The following is a 13,983-nucleotide window of genomic DNA, read 5'->3' as shown; positions in this document are numbered from 1 at the left end:
GGTGTGATTGCCAGCTTATGCTCCTCTATCTCCGCAACAAAGTTGAGTTGTACGTTTGAGCTCATCTCAAGACTTCCTAAAAGGGATGCCACCATAGAACTTGATTTTCCAACGACTCACCCAGATCCACTAAAAGGCCCAAGACATATGCACAGGATACGGTCTGATCCCTTGTAATTACTTTTATATATGGCATTATATATATATTCACCACATATTCCTGCAAAATGGATTGGAAACTGAACAGATTCGATACCTTGGTGGAAATGGTGTCTTTTCCAGCCCCTACAGACTCCACCGCAACCACGAGGCTGCAGTTGGAGACGGAAACACCTATACGAGAATATTACGAAACAATTCTTGAAGATGGTTCGCAGAGCATGCCCGAACTGACAATTGGTGAACACGTGAATTTCTTGAAGTATTTTCTGCTGAACGAACTTCCAGCCCCATACAAGGCATACGACGCATCTCATCCATGGCTGATGTATTGGTTGACCAATGGACTAGAATTGCTGAAAGTGGACTTGAGTGAGTACTACAAACAGATCTCGAATACCGTTATCTCGTATGGTAGCGCTGGAATGGGTGGTGGCATGGGCCAAATCCCTCACGTGGCCTCCACTTATGCTGGTCTCATGACCTTGGCCATTACCGGAGAAAACTGGAAAGACATTGACAGAAGAGGAACGTATGACTGGCTCATGAGTCTCAAAAACGCAGATGGCTCGTTCAAAATGCACTCGGATGGTGAGACAGATGCAAGGGCTGTTTACTGCGCTTTATGTGTGGCACGGGTGCTTGATATCATGACTTCTGAGCTCACAGAGAACACCGTTGAATGGCTGTCCCGGTGTCAGACCTATGAGGGTGGGTTTGGTGGAACCCCGGATGATGAGGCTCATAGTGGATACACTTTCTGTGCTGTGGCAGCTTTATGTATATTGGACTCGCCGAAAAATCTGAAATCGAAGTGCGATTTGGACCGGCTGGTGGACTGGATAAGTGCCAGGCAATTGCCCGTGGAAGGTGGGTTCCAAGGGAGGACTAATAAACTGGTGGACGGCTGTTACTCACACTGGACGGGTGGATTGGTTCCATTGATAGAGATGTGTCAGCCTGAATATTTTGACAAAATTATCTCCAGAGAAGCTCTCGAAAACTACATCCTATGCTGCTGTCAGGCCCAAAACGGTGGTTTAAGAGATAAGCCCGGCAAGAGCCCAGACTTCTACCATTCCAACTACGTTCTGTGTGGATTGTCAATGTGCGAGAACAAGTACGAATTGAGACCAGATAATTTGTTTTCGTATAATGTTACGCCTTTGAAAGAGCCGACAGTGGTGGCTATCGATCCTATTTTTGGTGTTCCAAATGGCAAAGTTGAAAAATTCAGGTCTTTTTGTGCGGCTCAGAAGTGGTAACCACACGTGTCTTCTCTTTCTTCCCCCTCTCCCTTAGGTAATATGTATGAAGTACGAAAGAAGCCTCGCCAGTAGACATTCCTACTCTTCAAGGTGTACCCAATTGGACTAGACCATATCATCTAAATTCGATATGTCTCGACCATCTCGGATACACGCGTATATCTCCTCGGCGTGGAGATACACGTTGCTGGCACTGCAGTCCGGAATCACATTCCCCATTCTTGTGTTGTACAAGATCGTTGGTGTCTTTCTATACCTGATCCTGAACAGATTTGGGACAAAATTGAACAAGTATCATCACGATGGTTATACTACATTGAAAAAGACCACTCCCCAAGACAAGGCCCGCCAGTTCATAAACAAGTTCGACTCTGATGAACTCACGCTCCTAGAGTGCGGATACTCTCAGGCCCTATACAAATCCAAGCGCGAAATGAAATGGCTTTTGTGCTATATCCAAAGTGAAGAACACGAAGATCATTTGAGGTTCAAACAAAATGTATTGCTTTCGCCGCAATTTGTGGATTTTGTTAATTCCCACGATTTCCTAGTTTGGGGAGGCGACATCAGCCAGAGCGAGGCGTTCCAGGTAGCAAACGGGTTCAAAGTGACAAAATTTCCGTTTCTGGGCCTACTGACTCTGACGGTCAATTCTACCCCAACAGCTAATGGCGTGACGACCTCGGCACCGGTATTATCGCTGGTGTCCAAAGTGCAGGGATACCAGGATGTGTACAAAGTGATAACTAAATTCAGCAAGGCATACGACAAGTACAACCCTACGCTGATCACGTTGCGTCATGATCACGAGCAGATTGAGCAGGACCGCCAGGTCAGGCGAGCACAGGACGAGGCTTTCGAGAGGAGTTTGAATGTGGACCGTGAAAGAACGAGGCAGCATCAGTTGAGACAGCAACGTGAGAGAGACAGAGAATTGTATTTGAAATGGAGAACTCTGAGTATGAAACCTGAGCCTGATACCTCGGCCAAAGGGACATATGCTCGGGTTGCCATCAGACTGCCAGATGGCTCCAGAACGTCGAGGAGGTTTAATAAAGACATCAGTGTGGAGGAGATCTATGCCTTTGCGGAAGCCTCCAGCACTGGGATCATTTCGCTTGAAATACCACCAGATGTGGAGAAACCTGAAGGTTATGAGCATGAGTACAGTTTCAGGCTGATCCAGGTAATGCCCAGGATGGAAGTTTCGTGTGATGATACCAGGATCGAGGACTCGGTAGTTTGGCCCAACGGAAACTTGATAATGGAAGAGAAGGAGTGAAATCCCTCAATCCGAGCTACTATCTAATGAAGAAATGTCAGAGAATAACTTGAAATACCTATTCTACCGTTAAAACCATATATAGTCATGTATAGCCAAGCTTCTTGACATCGCACCATCACTAACATCATCACCACCTTCTGTTTTCATTTCAAGCCTTCTTTGCCTTCTTCTTCTTCTTTTTGGTTTTCTTAAGGCCTGTGAAGCCATTTTTCAATGCCCCAGAGTATTTTATCCAAAAGGCATCCAGATCTTCGGCATTCACCACAGTGCGTATTTTCTTCCTGTCAGTCTTGACTTTGAACAATATCTGATGGGCACTTTCGTCTGTCTTATAATCCACCACTAGGGCTTGGCCTGTGATATTCGCTGACAAATCGTCAATGGTTGGTTCGACCTTTGGCTCGGTTAGTCTTTTCTGTGTGATGTATATGGACTTTGACGGATCCACTAGTATGGTTTGCAGGGATGAGAGAAACTGGAAAGAACGGTTAGTAGGCTCTTTTGCTACATTTGAATATTATCACATACCTCATCATTTGGTAGAAAACTCATGTTTGGTTTCCAGATATACTGTTCCAGAGAGACAACTGAATAGACATATAGATCATTCAAGTTCTTGAATTACTTGACCAAACCGACGATATGATAAAGGAGTGTACTTTCAAAAAATGTTGGGGCCAGCACGAGAAGCCAGCAAAGCGACTAAAACCAATTTTAAGACTTTTATTGTATCACAAGGTTATGCGTATGATATTATCATGAGTACTTTTTGAACCAAAATTTCGATTTCTTGAGTTGAGCCAGCTGTCAGACAAGACTCGATTCTGACGCGTTTTTCATTGACTCACAAACGGTTCATCTACAAAGGTGCGGCTGATGAAGCCCCAAGTTACGCAAGGTACACAACTCACAATACTGAGAACAAAGCACAAGTTGGGTTACACTCCGATTAATATTATCTCAAATTTATCACAAAGATAGATTTAACCCTGGTAAGTAACAGGATCCCATGCCTTGTGACTAACATAGTACTCATCAGCAAAGAAGTCCAAGTCCTCCTTGGACAACTCCCAGTCCTGGACCTCAAAGTTCTCCAATTGTCTGGCTTCGCTGTTGGATTTGACCAGAACGATGTTTCCCTGTTGCAAGGACCACTTGATCAAAATCTGGGCTGGAGACTTGTTGTACTTCTTAGCAATCTTGGCTAGCTCTGGATCCTTAAGTCTGTATCCTCTGGTGAGCGGAGAGTAAGCCTCGATTTGAATACCCAAATTCAAGTCGTACTTGGTGATATCCTCACGTCTCAACCATGGATTGATTTCAATCTGGTTCACAGCTGGCAAATACTTGAGGCCGTCCCACTCCTCCAACTCCTTGATGTGGTGGTTACCGTAGTTGGAAACACCAATGGATCTGATCAGGCCCTTATCCTTGAGGTCTTGCAACGCCTTCCAGCTGGCAATTCTCTTCTCCTTGTCAGTCAATGGGGAATGAATCAATACCAAGTCCAAGTACTCCAAGCCCTTGGTTTTCTCCAGAGATTCGTTGACCACCTGCACGACGTGGTCGTAGCCCTCTGGGCTGCCAACCTTGGTGGTGAAAAACACCTCGGATCTCTTTCCAAGGCCTTCGTTAATCCATTTCAAGAGACCTTGAGCTGATTCGTGTTCGTTCTTGTACACCTGGGCCGTGTCGATGTGTCTGTAGCCAATCTTCAAAGCGTTGTACACTACTGTAGCCGCATCTTCCTGGGGTACCAGGTACACTCCCAATCCGAGAGCTGGGATATCGTATCCAGAGTTCAATTTGACCATAGTTGAATTGATTGATAATTGATTTGTACAATTGGCTTGAATGGAATAAATAATACCAAAGACAGGAACAGGAACAAAATATGAGAAGAAAAACAAGAAGAAAAACGAAACTGATATAGTGTTCTTCGAGGGGCGTAATCAGGATAGTGCGGCATCCAAAAAAGTGTGGAGACACCACGCGAAGTGATGGTGACCCATTACTAATTCCACTGTGGCTCCAAATAAAACCGATATTTCGCCTGCAGAGGTCCGGATTCTGTGATCTTCACTTTCACTTTTTTACTTTGACCAGGAACCAGATCAAACCCGTTGTCGTCATATGAGACGTTTTTGGGGTCTCCACAATGTAGCTCCAGACACTTGACTGGATGTGTGGTGCTCACTGAGACCTCGTCACCGTTGACTGCGAGACTAATCGCGGGGGTGGTGGAATATTGCACGTATTTGAGTGGTTGTGGCCAATCTATAGCTGATGTGACGATCTTGCCGTTGGAAGTCACCTCAAAATATACCACTTTGCTTTTTTGGTGGTCTATTTTGACGTTCTGCAGCTTGATGATGTCATTGGCAGGAGCCTTGATTGGAGTGGATGCACTTTCAAATACAGCCTTGCCTGTAGCTATCTCGTAGACCCTATAACGATACAGCAGATCAGTTTCAGTGGTCTCGCTAGTGCTCGAAACCCAAATCTCGATATCGGCCGTATCCTGGGAGTCTGGTGCAAACCTCTCCCAGCCCTGCTTGCCGTTGCGCTTGGTGATGAGCTTTTGCTTCTCAAAAGCACGTTTCACAGCATAGTAGGATAGTTTGGGACGTCTCAAGTGATCAACTATCGACCAGCTTATAACAGGCCAGCAATCGTCAAGTTGCCAGACTATGGACCCTCCATTCTGGTAGTTGGTTCCACCACTCTTGCTTTCCACCTTTTTCCAACGTAACCTCCACAGATTCAAGGCAAAGGTGAGACATTCGCTTTGCATTATCTGATTGGAGAAGATAAAACCCTCCAGGTCACTCTCAACCTTCACGTTGTTGTACATGTATTTCGTCAAACTGGGCAAAGAATCTTTTGCCTTGTTGTGAAACTCCACAATCTGACTCTGTGGGTAGAGACTTGGTTCTTCGATGTACTCCTTCAAAGTCTCATAACTGGGAAAACTCTCCATTCCAAATTCACTGATGAATCGAGCTCCGAGTAGGTCTGCTTTCTGGTACTCTTCTTTGCGACCATGCCAGATCTGCCACATATGGGTATCACCAGCAGCTGGATCGTGAGTATACGATCCACCATACGGAGATCCGAAATGGTAGGCAACTTCACAGTTGGCCTTTTTCAGCTCATCTGGGATTACCACCTCGTAAATTCCCCTACCAGGAAAGGTTGTGTGGAAGTAATTGCCCGACTTATCGTTTTTGTCCCATTGTAGATGGTGAGACTCGGCGTATTGGTAGTCTTCATTGTTTCCACAGAAAAGAGCTAACGAAGGATGTTTGCTCAACCGTTCAATCTGATACGCTACTTCCTTCCTCACGTTCTCAATAAAGTTGGCTTCGCCCGGATACTGGCCACATGCAAACATGAAATCCTGCCAGACCATGATACCTAGTCTGTCACACTCCTCGTAGAAAATCTCGGGCTCGTAAATACCTCCTCCCCAGATCCTCACAATATTCTGGTTACTAGCATGAGCTAGCTCAAGCCATGCCGAGTAGTCCTCATCTTTGAGCTGAGTGAGAAACGAATGGGCCGGGATCCAATTGGTACCATTAGCAAATGTGGGGACACCATTGACCTTGAAGTAGAAGCTGGAGCCCGACTCTGACTTGTATTCGTCTTCAACCAGCTCGATCTTGCGGAAAGCAAATTTGTGTATCTTTTTGTCCAAGACCTCATAGGAATTATTAACGAGCACAAGTTCGAGGGAATACAAGTTCTGCTCGCCCATTTGATTGGGATACCACAGCACAAAGGGGAAGTCACTGGAGGTGAACTCACGCGAGTATATTCCTTCGGAAAAAGGCTCAAGCTCAAAAAAGGCAAGATTGTCTGTTTCAAGACCTTTTCCCTTCCAGTAGTGACTGATTTTGGCCAACAATTTTCCATTCCCCTTTGCATTCACATTTACCCTCAGGCCACCCTCCAATGAAGTCTCAACAGCCGACGTCAGCTTTTCGTTGTAGGAGTACAAAGTTATAGGCAAATAAACGCCACATGACATCAACATGGGGCCCCAGTCCCAGCCGTAGTGGTATTGAGCCTTGCGGACCCAACATCTGCTCCCCTCTCCATTAGAGCAACCGGTCCTCCCCAGATGCTCCCACATGTCCCGTCCTTTCAGCAAAGCACTGTGAAAATACAATCGAAGCTCGTTTCTGGTGTCTGCCTTAACGTGGGGCGTGATATTGACCTCGTATTTCAAAAACATGTTCTGGGTCTCCAAGATCTTCACTCCATTCAAGTAGACGTCACAGAATGTGTCAAGCCCTTCAAATACTAGCTCGTGTTCGCCATACTGAGCTGCCTCAAAGAAGCACCTGTACTCCCAATCGCTCTCTCCAACCCACTGCACTTCCAACTCGTTCATATTTTCGAACGGGTTTGGGATGGCACCAATTGCCAGAAGATCCGGGAAGATCTCGCAGGTGGCTTTGGTCATATCTGAGGAATCGTTCCATTCGGTGGATTTCGGGGCTTTGAAGGACCATCCTGATAATTTAGTAGCAGGCATAGTCAATAGGGAATTCTCAAGGAATAATTAGCAATATTTGAGCTAACCCTTTTTGTTACAACAACGTTATGTGGTAATGTTGTAGTTTGCCTCACAAGTATGGGGTATACCAGGTAGTGCTCCAGCAGGACAACCTTATCTTGCTTTCTTCCCACTATCGCCCCCGTCTCCATTCAAGGAGGAACCAGCTGGACAAAGTGAAGTTATCCAAGTGGTTCAAGAAGTACAGGGCCCCCTATAGAGCGTTTAGAGGGCTCAAGGATAGAAGAGCAGCGCGCGTGTTGCTCAAAATGGACAACCTGGTGGACCCCAGCAGAAGGCAGAGACTGATGGACGTGGTGAAGAACACCAAGACAACGTACCTGCCTTCTTTGGTCAAGACAATTGGAAATTTCACGGCCTATCCGACCTCTTCTGCATGTGAGCCTTTACCGGAGGATACCCAAATTTGTATTTATAATGCGTTCTCTGTTCCAAGTGGCGATGGGTATTTGACGGAAGTGACGGCATGGGTGTATGCTCCTGGAACAATGACCCGCAAGAACAGGGTGTTACTATCTCTCATGAATAAGTTTACGAAATCAGATGTGGGGCCTGCTACCGAGGCTATGCTTGAGAATCAGATATTGGAGGAGGCTGATGCGCCGTCTTTGAGGCGTACTGGCACCAGCTCTTCTCAATCAACGGCTTCCACTACGGCATCAACAGCGTCCTTGGGGTCTGAGATCCTAAAAGCTAGGCTGAGTGCCACTTTTGCGAGACAAATCTCGTCTACACAGGTCAGGATAGTGCTTGGATCAGAAAGTGCCATCAAAGAGGATCTCGTGGAAGAAGTGCTTATATCAGACGCAAAGGGCATGATCGAAACAAAAGTGAAAACCCCCTACAAGCCCTCCGTGGTGCAATTGTGCTGTGTTGAACTGGACACTACGGCTGCTTTTAAGGATATCATGCACATTTCCAAGAAAGGAATCTCTGTTATAACCGACATCGACGATACGGTGAGGATTACTGGTGTGGTTGGGCCCAAAGCGGAGATGTTGAGGAACGTCTTTGTGAAGGACTACGTTGATTGTGCGATCCCTGGTGTAGCTCAATGGTTCACCAAGTTGGCGGATTTGGGATGTGGAATTCATTATGTATCCAACAGTCCGTGGCAGGTGTACAATGTGGTATGTGACTTCATGGCCGCGGTTGGATTGCCTCATGGTACCATTCATTTGAGGCAGTATAATGGGAACATGATCTCCAGCTTGCTTCAACCCCCTCACGAAAGAAAAAGAGTGAGGCTGGAGAAGATAGTCAATGACTTTCCGGATCGCAGGTTCATCCTGGTGGGAGATTCCGGTGAATCCGATCTGGAGGCCTACCATGGATTGGCTTTGCTCTACCCTGAGAAGATAAAGGCGATATATATCAGAGTTATCCATGGGTCATTTTCCTCATATGATGAGCTGAAGGTGTTAGAGGATCTGCACAACATGATTGACGAAAGAGAGCACAGGCTCTCTCCCGAACCGGTGATGATAGATGACCTGATTGACCTCGACAAAAAGGTGGCGCCTCCGCCTCCTTCAAAACCACAGTTTCTACGAGGCACACCCGTGCTTCAAAAACCTGAACTGCCCAGGCGAATGCCCAGTCCGACAATGGCTCCGTCTGTGCCTGCATTACCACCCAGAAGAAACTTCCAACAAACGGAGTACGAAAACATGATGTCAGAGGAAGAGTTGAATGATAAGAAAGGTGAGGAGTGGAGGGAAAGGGTCAGATATCTGGTGGACACTCTGCCTGCTCATATCCACTTCAAGCTGTGGACCGATGTGAGTGATGTCTTGGAAGACTCTCTACAAATAGTGGAGTGATAATAAACTCCTTTGACCGTCTACAGTCAACAGCAAATTAGTAAACTTTTTGTTGCAGCTCATCTAACCTAAACACCCTGTTCCTTTGCAAAAGCAGCAGAACCATCGCCGTAGTCCTTAATGTTCTCATCAATTTCCTCAATCTCCTTTTTGAACTCCGACAGATCCCATTCATCTCCCTTCTCCTGGTCATCTTCCTCATTGTAGAACTTGTCCTCGAACTTCTTGAGCACAATTTCGCGTCCGGTAAGTGCCCTCTTCTCCTTATTCCTTTCGTCGAGTTTTTGCTGTGCGTGTGAGGCTTTCCATTTGGTGAAGCTCTCTAGTGTGATTGGAGTAAGACCGGTCTTCGGCAGCTTGTCCCTCTCCGTCTCGATGAAATCTTCCAGAGTGATCTTTGGCTGGCTCTCCAAAGCCTGTTTCTCTAGTCTCTTTTGCTCCTTTGTCTTCAGCACAAACCCTTGTGGAAGCGAATGCCTATATTTACACTGATCTCCTCCATCAGGGCACACCCAGAACCAACCGTACTTACCGTTCTCGACGGCTTCGATGAAGTACTTACACACGATATCGGTAGTAGTCTTCAAATTTCCGTGCTTGGAAAGAACGACTGAGCGCAGCTTTGCTTCGTCCCACTTATCCATGGTATCCTGGTTCTTCTCTTCGTCCTTTTCATCTGTGTATAAATCTCTCTTCGCAGTCTTACGCCCAGCCTCCAGATCGTGCGCAAACTTACACTTCTTGCCCTTTGTACACTGTCCAAGTTTGAAGAAGTTACAAACTATGGACTTTGGATCCACACCGAATGGAACCTTCTGCTGTTGGATGGATGGTTTGAAGAGTGCCAGAGCTTCTGCTCTAGCGGCATCTGCTGCCTTTTTCTCTGCCAAAAGCCTCTTGGCTTCCGCATCTTGCTTCGCCTGTAAACCAGCAGACACCTGTACCTGATTGACGTATTGTTGAACCTTTTTGGATTTGTTTTTCTGTACTAGGAGTTAGTATGTTGTCCTAAAGAGTCTAGAAGACCAGGTACTTCGACACTTACGTTTTTTAACCCGAAAGTTTTGTCCTCGGCACTTTTCTTGGCCTTTGCAGCCTTTGCCTTGGCTCCTGGATCAACAATCTTCTTCTTTGGTGGCATTATTTATAATTTTGGCTTGTTTGTCCCGTGGTTTGTTAAGGTTGATTTGATGGTTCAAGCACAAGATATGAAAAATTGTCGTCTTGCGTCCGGGTAACCAATGCCCCGCAGACGCACATATTGAAGGGAATAAATTGGAGGCATAGACGAGACATATAGCAAGTATTTTGAAGACATGTTGGAGCCGCAATGGCTTTAATTTACAGGTTAGGCCTCGGAATAATGTAGCCATATTCGCAGTTGGTTTTGTTTCATCAAATCTTCATTTTTGAGTCTTTTTTCCGGGCCCCTCGTCTCACAGAATGTACCGCTCCTTTAAACAATCAACTAGCCAGTCCATGCTCGCGGAAAGATTCTGCCCTGTGATTCCGCTCACGCCTGAAATTTTCCATTCGCTTCGCAGAGCCTTTAAATTTAGATTGGTCGCTATCTGGTCGCGCAGCTGGTCGATCTGTAGGCCTTCAGCAAGATCCATCTTGTTCACCAATATCAATAAGTTGACCCCAACCAGTCTTTCCTCTCCTAGAATATCCGCAAGCTCTTTGAAACTCTCGCTTAGTCTCTCCAGAGAACTGGCATCGATAACCCAGATCAAACAGTCCGTTCTCTCAAAGTAGTTGAACCAGAACGGCCTCAGCGTAGACTGGCCACCGATATCCCATACTTGCAAGGTATATCCCTTCCAAGGCAACGTTTCTATGCTGAATCCCATCGTTGGAGATATCGAATCTAGATCTTGCGACAACAGATTTTTCACAATGGTGGTTTTGCCAGCGTTATCCAATCCAAGCATCAACACGCGAATCTCTTTGTCTTTCAACTTCTGCTTTCGTATCACCGATAAAAGTCCCATAATTATTATATTCCCTCTTTATCCAATATACTGCTCGGCCAAAAACTTTCCTGTCGATTTCCCGAGTAAACTGCACCAAGTGTACCCGTCCTCTGAGGATGCGTGCTGGTAAGTGTAATCTCTAAGATTGAAAATCCCTAGCATTTTACGCGTGTGGCTCAGAGGCAAATCCACTCTCTCTTTTCCTCCCTGCCATGGATCCGCCACCAGTTTATATCTCCTCTTCTGGTGAGGAAGACGACAACAATATAAAATGTCCTATTTGCTGCCTTGATATCTCTTTTCTTACTCTGGAAGAGAGATCAGATCACGTTCTTGAGTGTGTTGAAAGCCCCAAGAAGTTCGTTTACAAGTCTTTAAAAAAGACAAGAGCAGCCGCACCCAAAGTGAAAAATGCCCCCAGACCTAAGAAGGAAAAGCCCGAAATACCGGCAGTTAAGATTTTGAAATTCTCAGGCTTGGATATTGCAGTTGATGCTTTTTGCTATAGGTTTAATCCTGAAATTTCTCATTATTTTTTAAGCCACTTTCATTCAGACCACTATGGCGGATTGTGCAAGAGCTGGAACCATGGCACAATATACTGTTCCAAACTGACCAAAATATTGGCAGTCACAAAACTAAAGGTGAATCCTGATATTATCGTTGCTTTGGATTACGAAATGGAATATTCTATTGCCAATGGTCTGAAGGTTATCTGTGTGGATGCCAATCATTGTCCTGGGTCTCAGATCTTTCTCTTCAAAACAGCCATAAAAGAAGAGACCACCTTGCATTGTGGAGACTTTAGAGTTAACCTGAATATGCTGAGCCATCCTTTGTTGCAGTGCAAGGTGTACCGATGTTATTTGGACACAACGTACCTGGATCCAGTGTATTCGTTTCCAGACCAAACTCAGGTTATACAGACCACGGCACGCTATATCAAGTCTCTTCATGATCCAGAGACTCATAAGGCTGTCAAGATTCAAAGAAGGATTACGGACTTCTTTTTGCCGCCGCGAAATATCCATTATCCGTTTCTCATAGTGGTGGGCACATACACCATTGGCAAGGAAAGACTGGCCGTTGAGATAGCGAGGTCTCTGGGGACAAAAATGTATGCTTCAGCCGAGAAGCTTCAGATATTGAAGCATATGCATGAATCAGAAACATCGTGGGAGTTTTTGAAGGATTTGCTGAGCAGTAATCCGTTTGAGTGCCAAGTGCACTTGGTGTCTCTGAACAAGTTTGCGGATCTGGTGTCTTACTTTGACCAGTTCAGCTCGAAATTCGAAAAGATAATAGGAATAAAGCCCACTGGATGGACATATAGATCCACAAAGTCGTCCAAATGGATACGTGATGCTAAAGACGATAATGAGATACTAAAGACTATTGTTGGCACCAAGGAAGAGATTACCGTGAAGAACTTGGAGGCCCAGTTCAAGACCAGCAATTTGGCCCAGGTATATTCGGTTCCTTACTCTGAGCATTCCAGCTTCAGGGAATTGGCATATTTCATGGGCTGTCTTGACATAGAGAAGGTGATTCCCACGGTGAACTTACACAATATGGCATATCTGGAGAGGTGGATAGGATGTATCCAGAGTTTTGAAAAGATGGATATTGCCAAATTTTAATATAATGGCTTGTGACGAGGAAATGAAAAAAAAAAATCTTGGAACGGTGGAAAATAGCAATTGTTAAGGCAAATTTCACTCTCTACATAGCGAAGAAGTAATTGGCATTCACGGTTAATTGTCTCTTCGGACAATTTAAAAGGGTTTAACGTACAAAATAATACACAAGGCCCTTTGACCTCAATTCTCACCCTGATGGTATTGGTTCTGCGATTGCAAATGAGATTGCTGTGTTGATTGAGGCGGAGGCAGCTGTTGAACAGGGTTCTGCTGCAGCGGCTGGAACGAGAAGGGTTGGTAACCTCCAGAATAGGGTGGTTGGGTCTGTTTTTGGTAGAGAGGAGGAACAAAGCCAGGTCCTGACGATTGACTCTGTTGAGGCGGATACTGGCTGGGCAGAGGTTGGTACTGGTAAGAGTAGTATGGAGCTCCTGCTGTTGCTGCTGGTTGAGGCTGCTGTGGAGAAGCTCTGTATGGCTGCAGCAGTGGGGGCTTGTAATTTTGAGAAGATGGAGCTAAACTTGGATGGGCATGTTGTTGTTGTTGCTGTTGACTTGTATAACTCCACGATCCCGAATAGGGTTGTGCATTCTGACCACCGTCTTGAGATTGCATCAGTTGCTGTTGTCTGCGCTGGTCTGCTAAGGCGGCAGCTTTGGCTCCAGGGTTCTGTCTTTCATCCAACTTGCTATAGTAGCGGTCATAATAGGACTTTATGTCGTGAATGAATAAGGGCTCCAGCTCATCGAAAATTCCCTCGGCCCTGGCCAGCTCCACTGCTCTTTCGAACGGGATCCATACTCCCTTCAGATTCATGGCTCCAATCTTCACCACATACCGGACTTGCTCTCCTTTCAAAATTCCATCGCGCCGTCCGCGCGTCATCTGCGATACATTTAGCAATTTTGTGCCATTGATAAAATTTGTGTCTTGTCTGCGCGAAACTGGAATTCCGCGAGCATCCACTTGGTAACACAGGGTGTTCTCGTCCTCCCAAAAGGTTATAGAAATTCGCGGCTTGGATCCGTCTGGCGGAGGTGGAAGATCCTGACCCACAACTGGGAATGGCTGTCGTGGTTGGGGTATCTCTTGCGAATAATAGGAAGCACCACCAGATGTGTTTGGGTAAAAAGCTTGGTTGTTTTGCGACATTCTATACGACTAGTTACATTAAACGGACTGTAGCCAATGTGCTTATGCCCCGGCTTTGTTGACCCTTATCGACGCGGAGACCAAAAAAAGAGAGA

At 45.8% G+C, this 13,983-nt stretch overlaps 10 protein-coding genes across 10 annotated transcripts; 4 read left to right on the top strand and 6 right to left on the bottom strand.

Annotated features, from left to right (window-relative positions):
• Nucleotides 1-227: 227 nt before the first annotated feature.
• Nucleotides 228-1,424, top strand: KUCA_T00002146001 (uncharacterized protein; the record flags this gene model as incomplete). The annotated part of the gene is made up of 1 exon (XM_022604398.1): nucleotides 228-1,424. One exon carries the CDS (start codon nucleotides 228-230, stop codon nucleotides 1,422-1,424), a length of 1,197 nt encoding a protein of 398 aa, XP_022458183.1.
• Nucleotides 1,425-1,557: 133 nt separating this feature from the next.
• On the top strand, nucleotides 1,558-2,709 carry KUCA_T00002145001 (uncharacterized protein; the record flags this gene model as incomplete). The annotated part of the gene is made up of 1 exon (XM_022604397.1): nucleotides 1,558-2,709. The coding sequence occupies one exon, from the start codon at nucleotides 1,558-1,560 to the stop codon at nucleotides 2,707-2,709; it is 1,152 nt and encodes a 383-aa protein (XP_022458182.1).
• A 151-nt stretch (nucleotides 2,710-2,860) lies between these two features.
• On the bottom strand, nucleotides 2,861-3,264 carry KUCA_T00002144001 (uncharacterized protein; the record flags this gene model as incomplete). The annotated part of the gene is made up of 2 exons (XM_022604395.1): nucleotides 2,861-3,187; nucleotides 3,241-3,264. The coding sequence occupies 2 exons, from the start codon at nucleotides 3,262-3,264 to the stop codon at nucleotides 2,861-2,863; spliced, it is 351 nt and encodes a 116-aa protein (XP_022458181.1).
• A 431-nt stretch (nucleotides 3,265-3,695) lies between these two features.
• On the bottom strand, nucleotides 3,696-4,526 carry KUCA_T00002143001 (uncharacterized protein; the record flags this gene model as incomplete). Its single annotated transcript, XM_022604394.1, has 1 exon — nucleotides 3,696-4,526. The coding sequence occupies one exon, from the start codon at nucleotides 4,524-4,526 to the stop codon at nucleotides 3,696-3,698; it is 831 nt and encodes a 276-aa protein (XP_022458180.1).
• Nucleotides 4,527-4,726: 200 nt separating this feature from the next.
• On the bottom strand, nucleotides 4,727-7,255 carry KUCA_T00002142001 (uncharacterized protein; the record flags this gene model as incomplete). Its single annotated transcript, XM_022604393.1, has 1 exon — nucleotides 4,727-7,255. One exon carries the CDS (start codon nucleotides 7,253-7,255, stop codon nucleotides 4,727-4,729), a length of 2,529 nt encoding a protein of 842 aa, XP_022458179.1.
• A 290-nt stretch (nucleotides 7,256-7,545) lies between these two features.
• On the top strand, nucleotides 7,546-9,120 carry KUCA_T00002141001 (uncharacterized protein; the record flags this gene model as incomplete). Its single annotated transcript, XM_022604392.1, has 1 exon — nucleotides 7,546-9,120. One exon carries the CDS (start codon nucleotides 7,546-7,548, stop codon nucleotides 9,118-9,120), a length of 1,575 nt encoding a protein of 524 aa, XP_022458178.1.
• A 68-nt stretch (nucleotides 9,121-9,188) lies between these two features.
• KUCA_T00002140001 (uncharacterized protein) lies at nucleotides 9,189-10,261 on the bottom strand (the record flags this gene model as incomplete). The annotated part of the gene is made up of 2 exons (XM_022604391.1): nucleotides 9,189-10,103; nucleotides 10,166-10,261. 2 exons carry the CDS (start codon nucleotides 10,259-10,261, stop codon nucleotides 9,189-9,191), a joined length of 1,011 nt encoding a protein of 336 aa, XP_022458177.1.
• Nucleotides 10,262-10,556: 295 nt separating this feature from the next.
• Nucleotides 10,557-11,114, bottom strand: KUCA_T00002139001 (uncharacterized protein; the record flags this gene model as incomplete). Its single annotated transcript, XM_022604390.1, has 1 exon — nucleotides 10,557-11,114. One exon carries the CDS (start codon nucleotides 11,112-11,114, stop codon nucleotides 10,557-10,559), a length of 558 nt encoding a protein of 185 aa, XP_022458176.1.
• Nucleotides 11,115-11,308: 194 nt separating this feature from the next.
• KUCA_T00002138001 (uncharacterized protein) lies at nucleotides 11,309-12,736 on the top strand (the record flags this gene model as incomplete). The annotated part of the gene is made up of 1 exon (XM_022604389.1): nucleotides 11,309-12,736. One exon carries the CDS (start codon nucleotides 11,309-11,311, stop codon nucleotides 12,734-12,736), a length of 1,428 nt encoding a protein of 475 aa, XP_022458175.1.
• Nucleotides 12,737-12,916: 180 nt separating this feature from the next.
• Nucleotides 12,917-13,888, bottom strand: KUCA_T00002137001 (uncharacterized protein; the record flags this gene model as incomplete). The annotated part of the gene is made up of 1 exon (XM_022604388.1): nucleotides 12,917-13,888. One exon carries the CDS (start codon nucleotides 13,886-13,888, stop codon nucleotides 12,917-12,919), a length of 972 nt encoding a protein of 323 aa, XP_022458174.1.
• Between the last annotated feature and the right edge of the window lie 95 nt (nucleotides 13,889-13,983).

The sequence above is a fragment of the Kuraishia capsulata genome, genomic scaffold (assembly GCF_000576695.1).
Source record: "Kuraishia capsulata CBS 1993 genomic scaffold, Kuraishia_capsulata_scaffold_2, whole genome shotgun sequence".
Taxonomy (NCBI): domain Eukaryota; kingdom Fungi; phylum Ascomycota; class Pichiomycetes; order Pichiales; family Pichiaceae; genus Kuraishia; species Kuraishia capsulata.
Note: the sequence above shows the minus strand (reverse complement) of the source record. Positions and strands in the feature narration are given on the sequence as shown.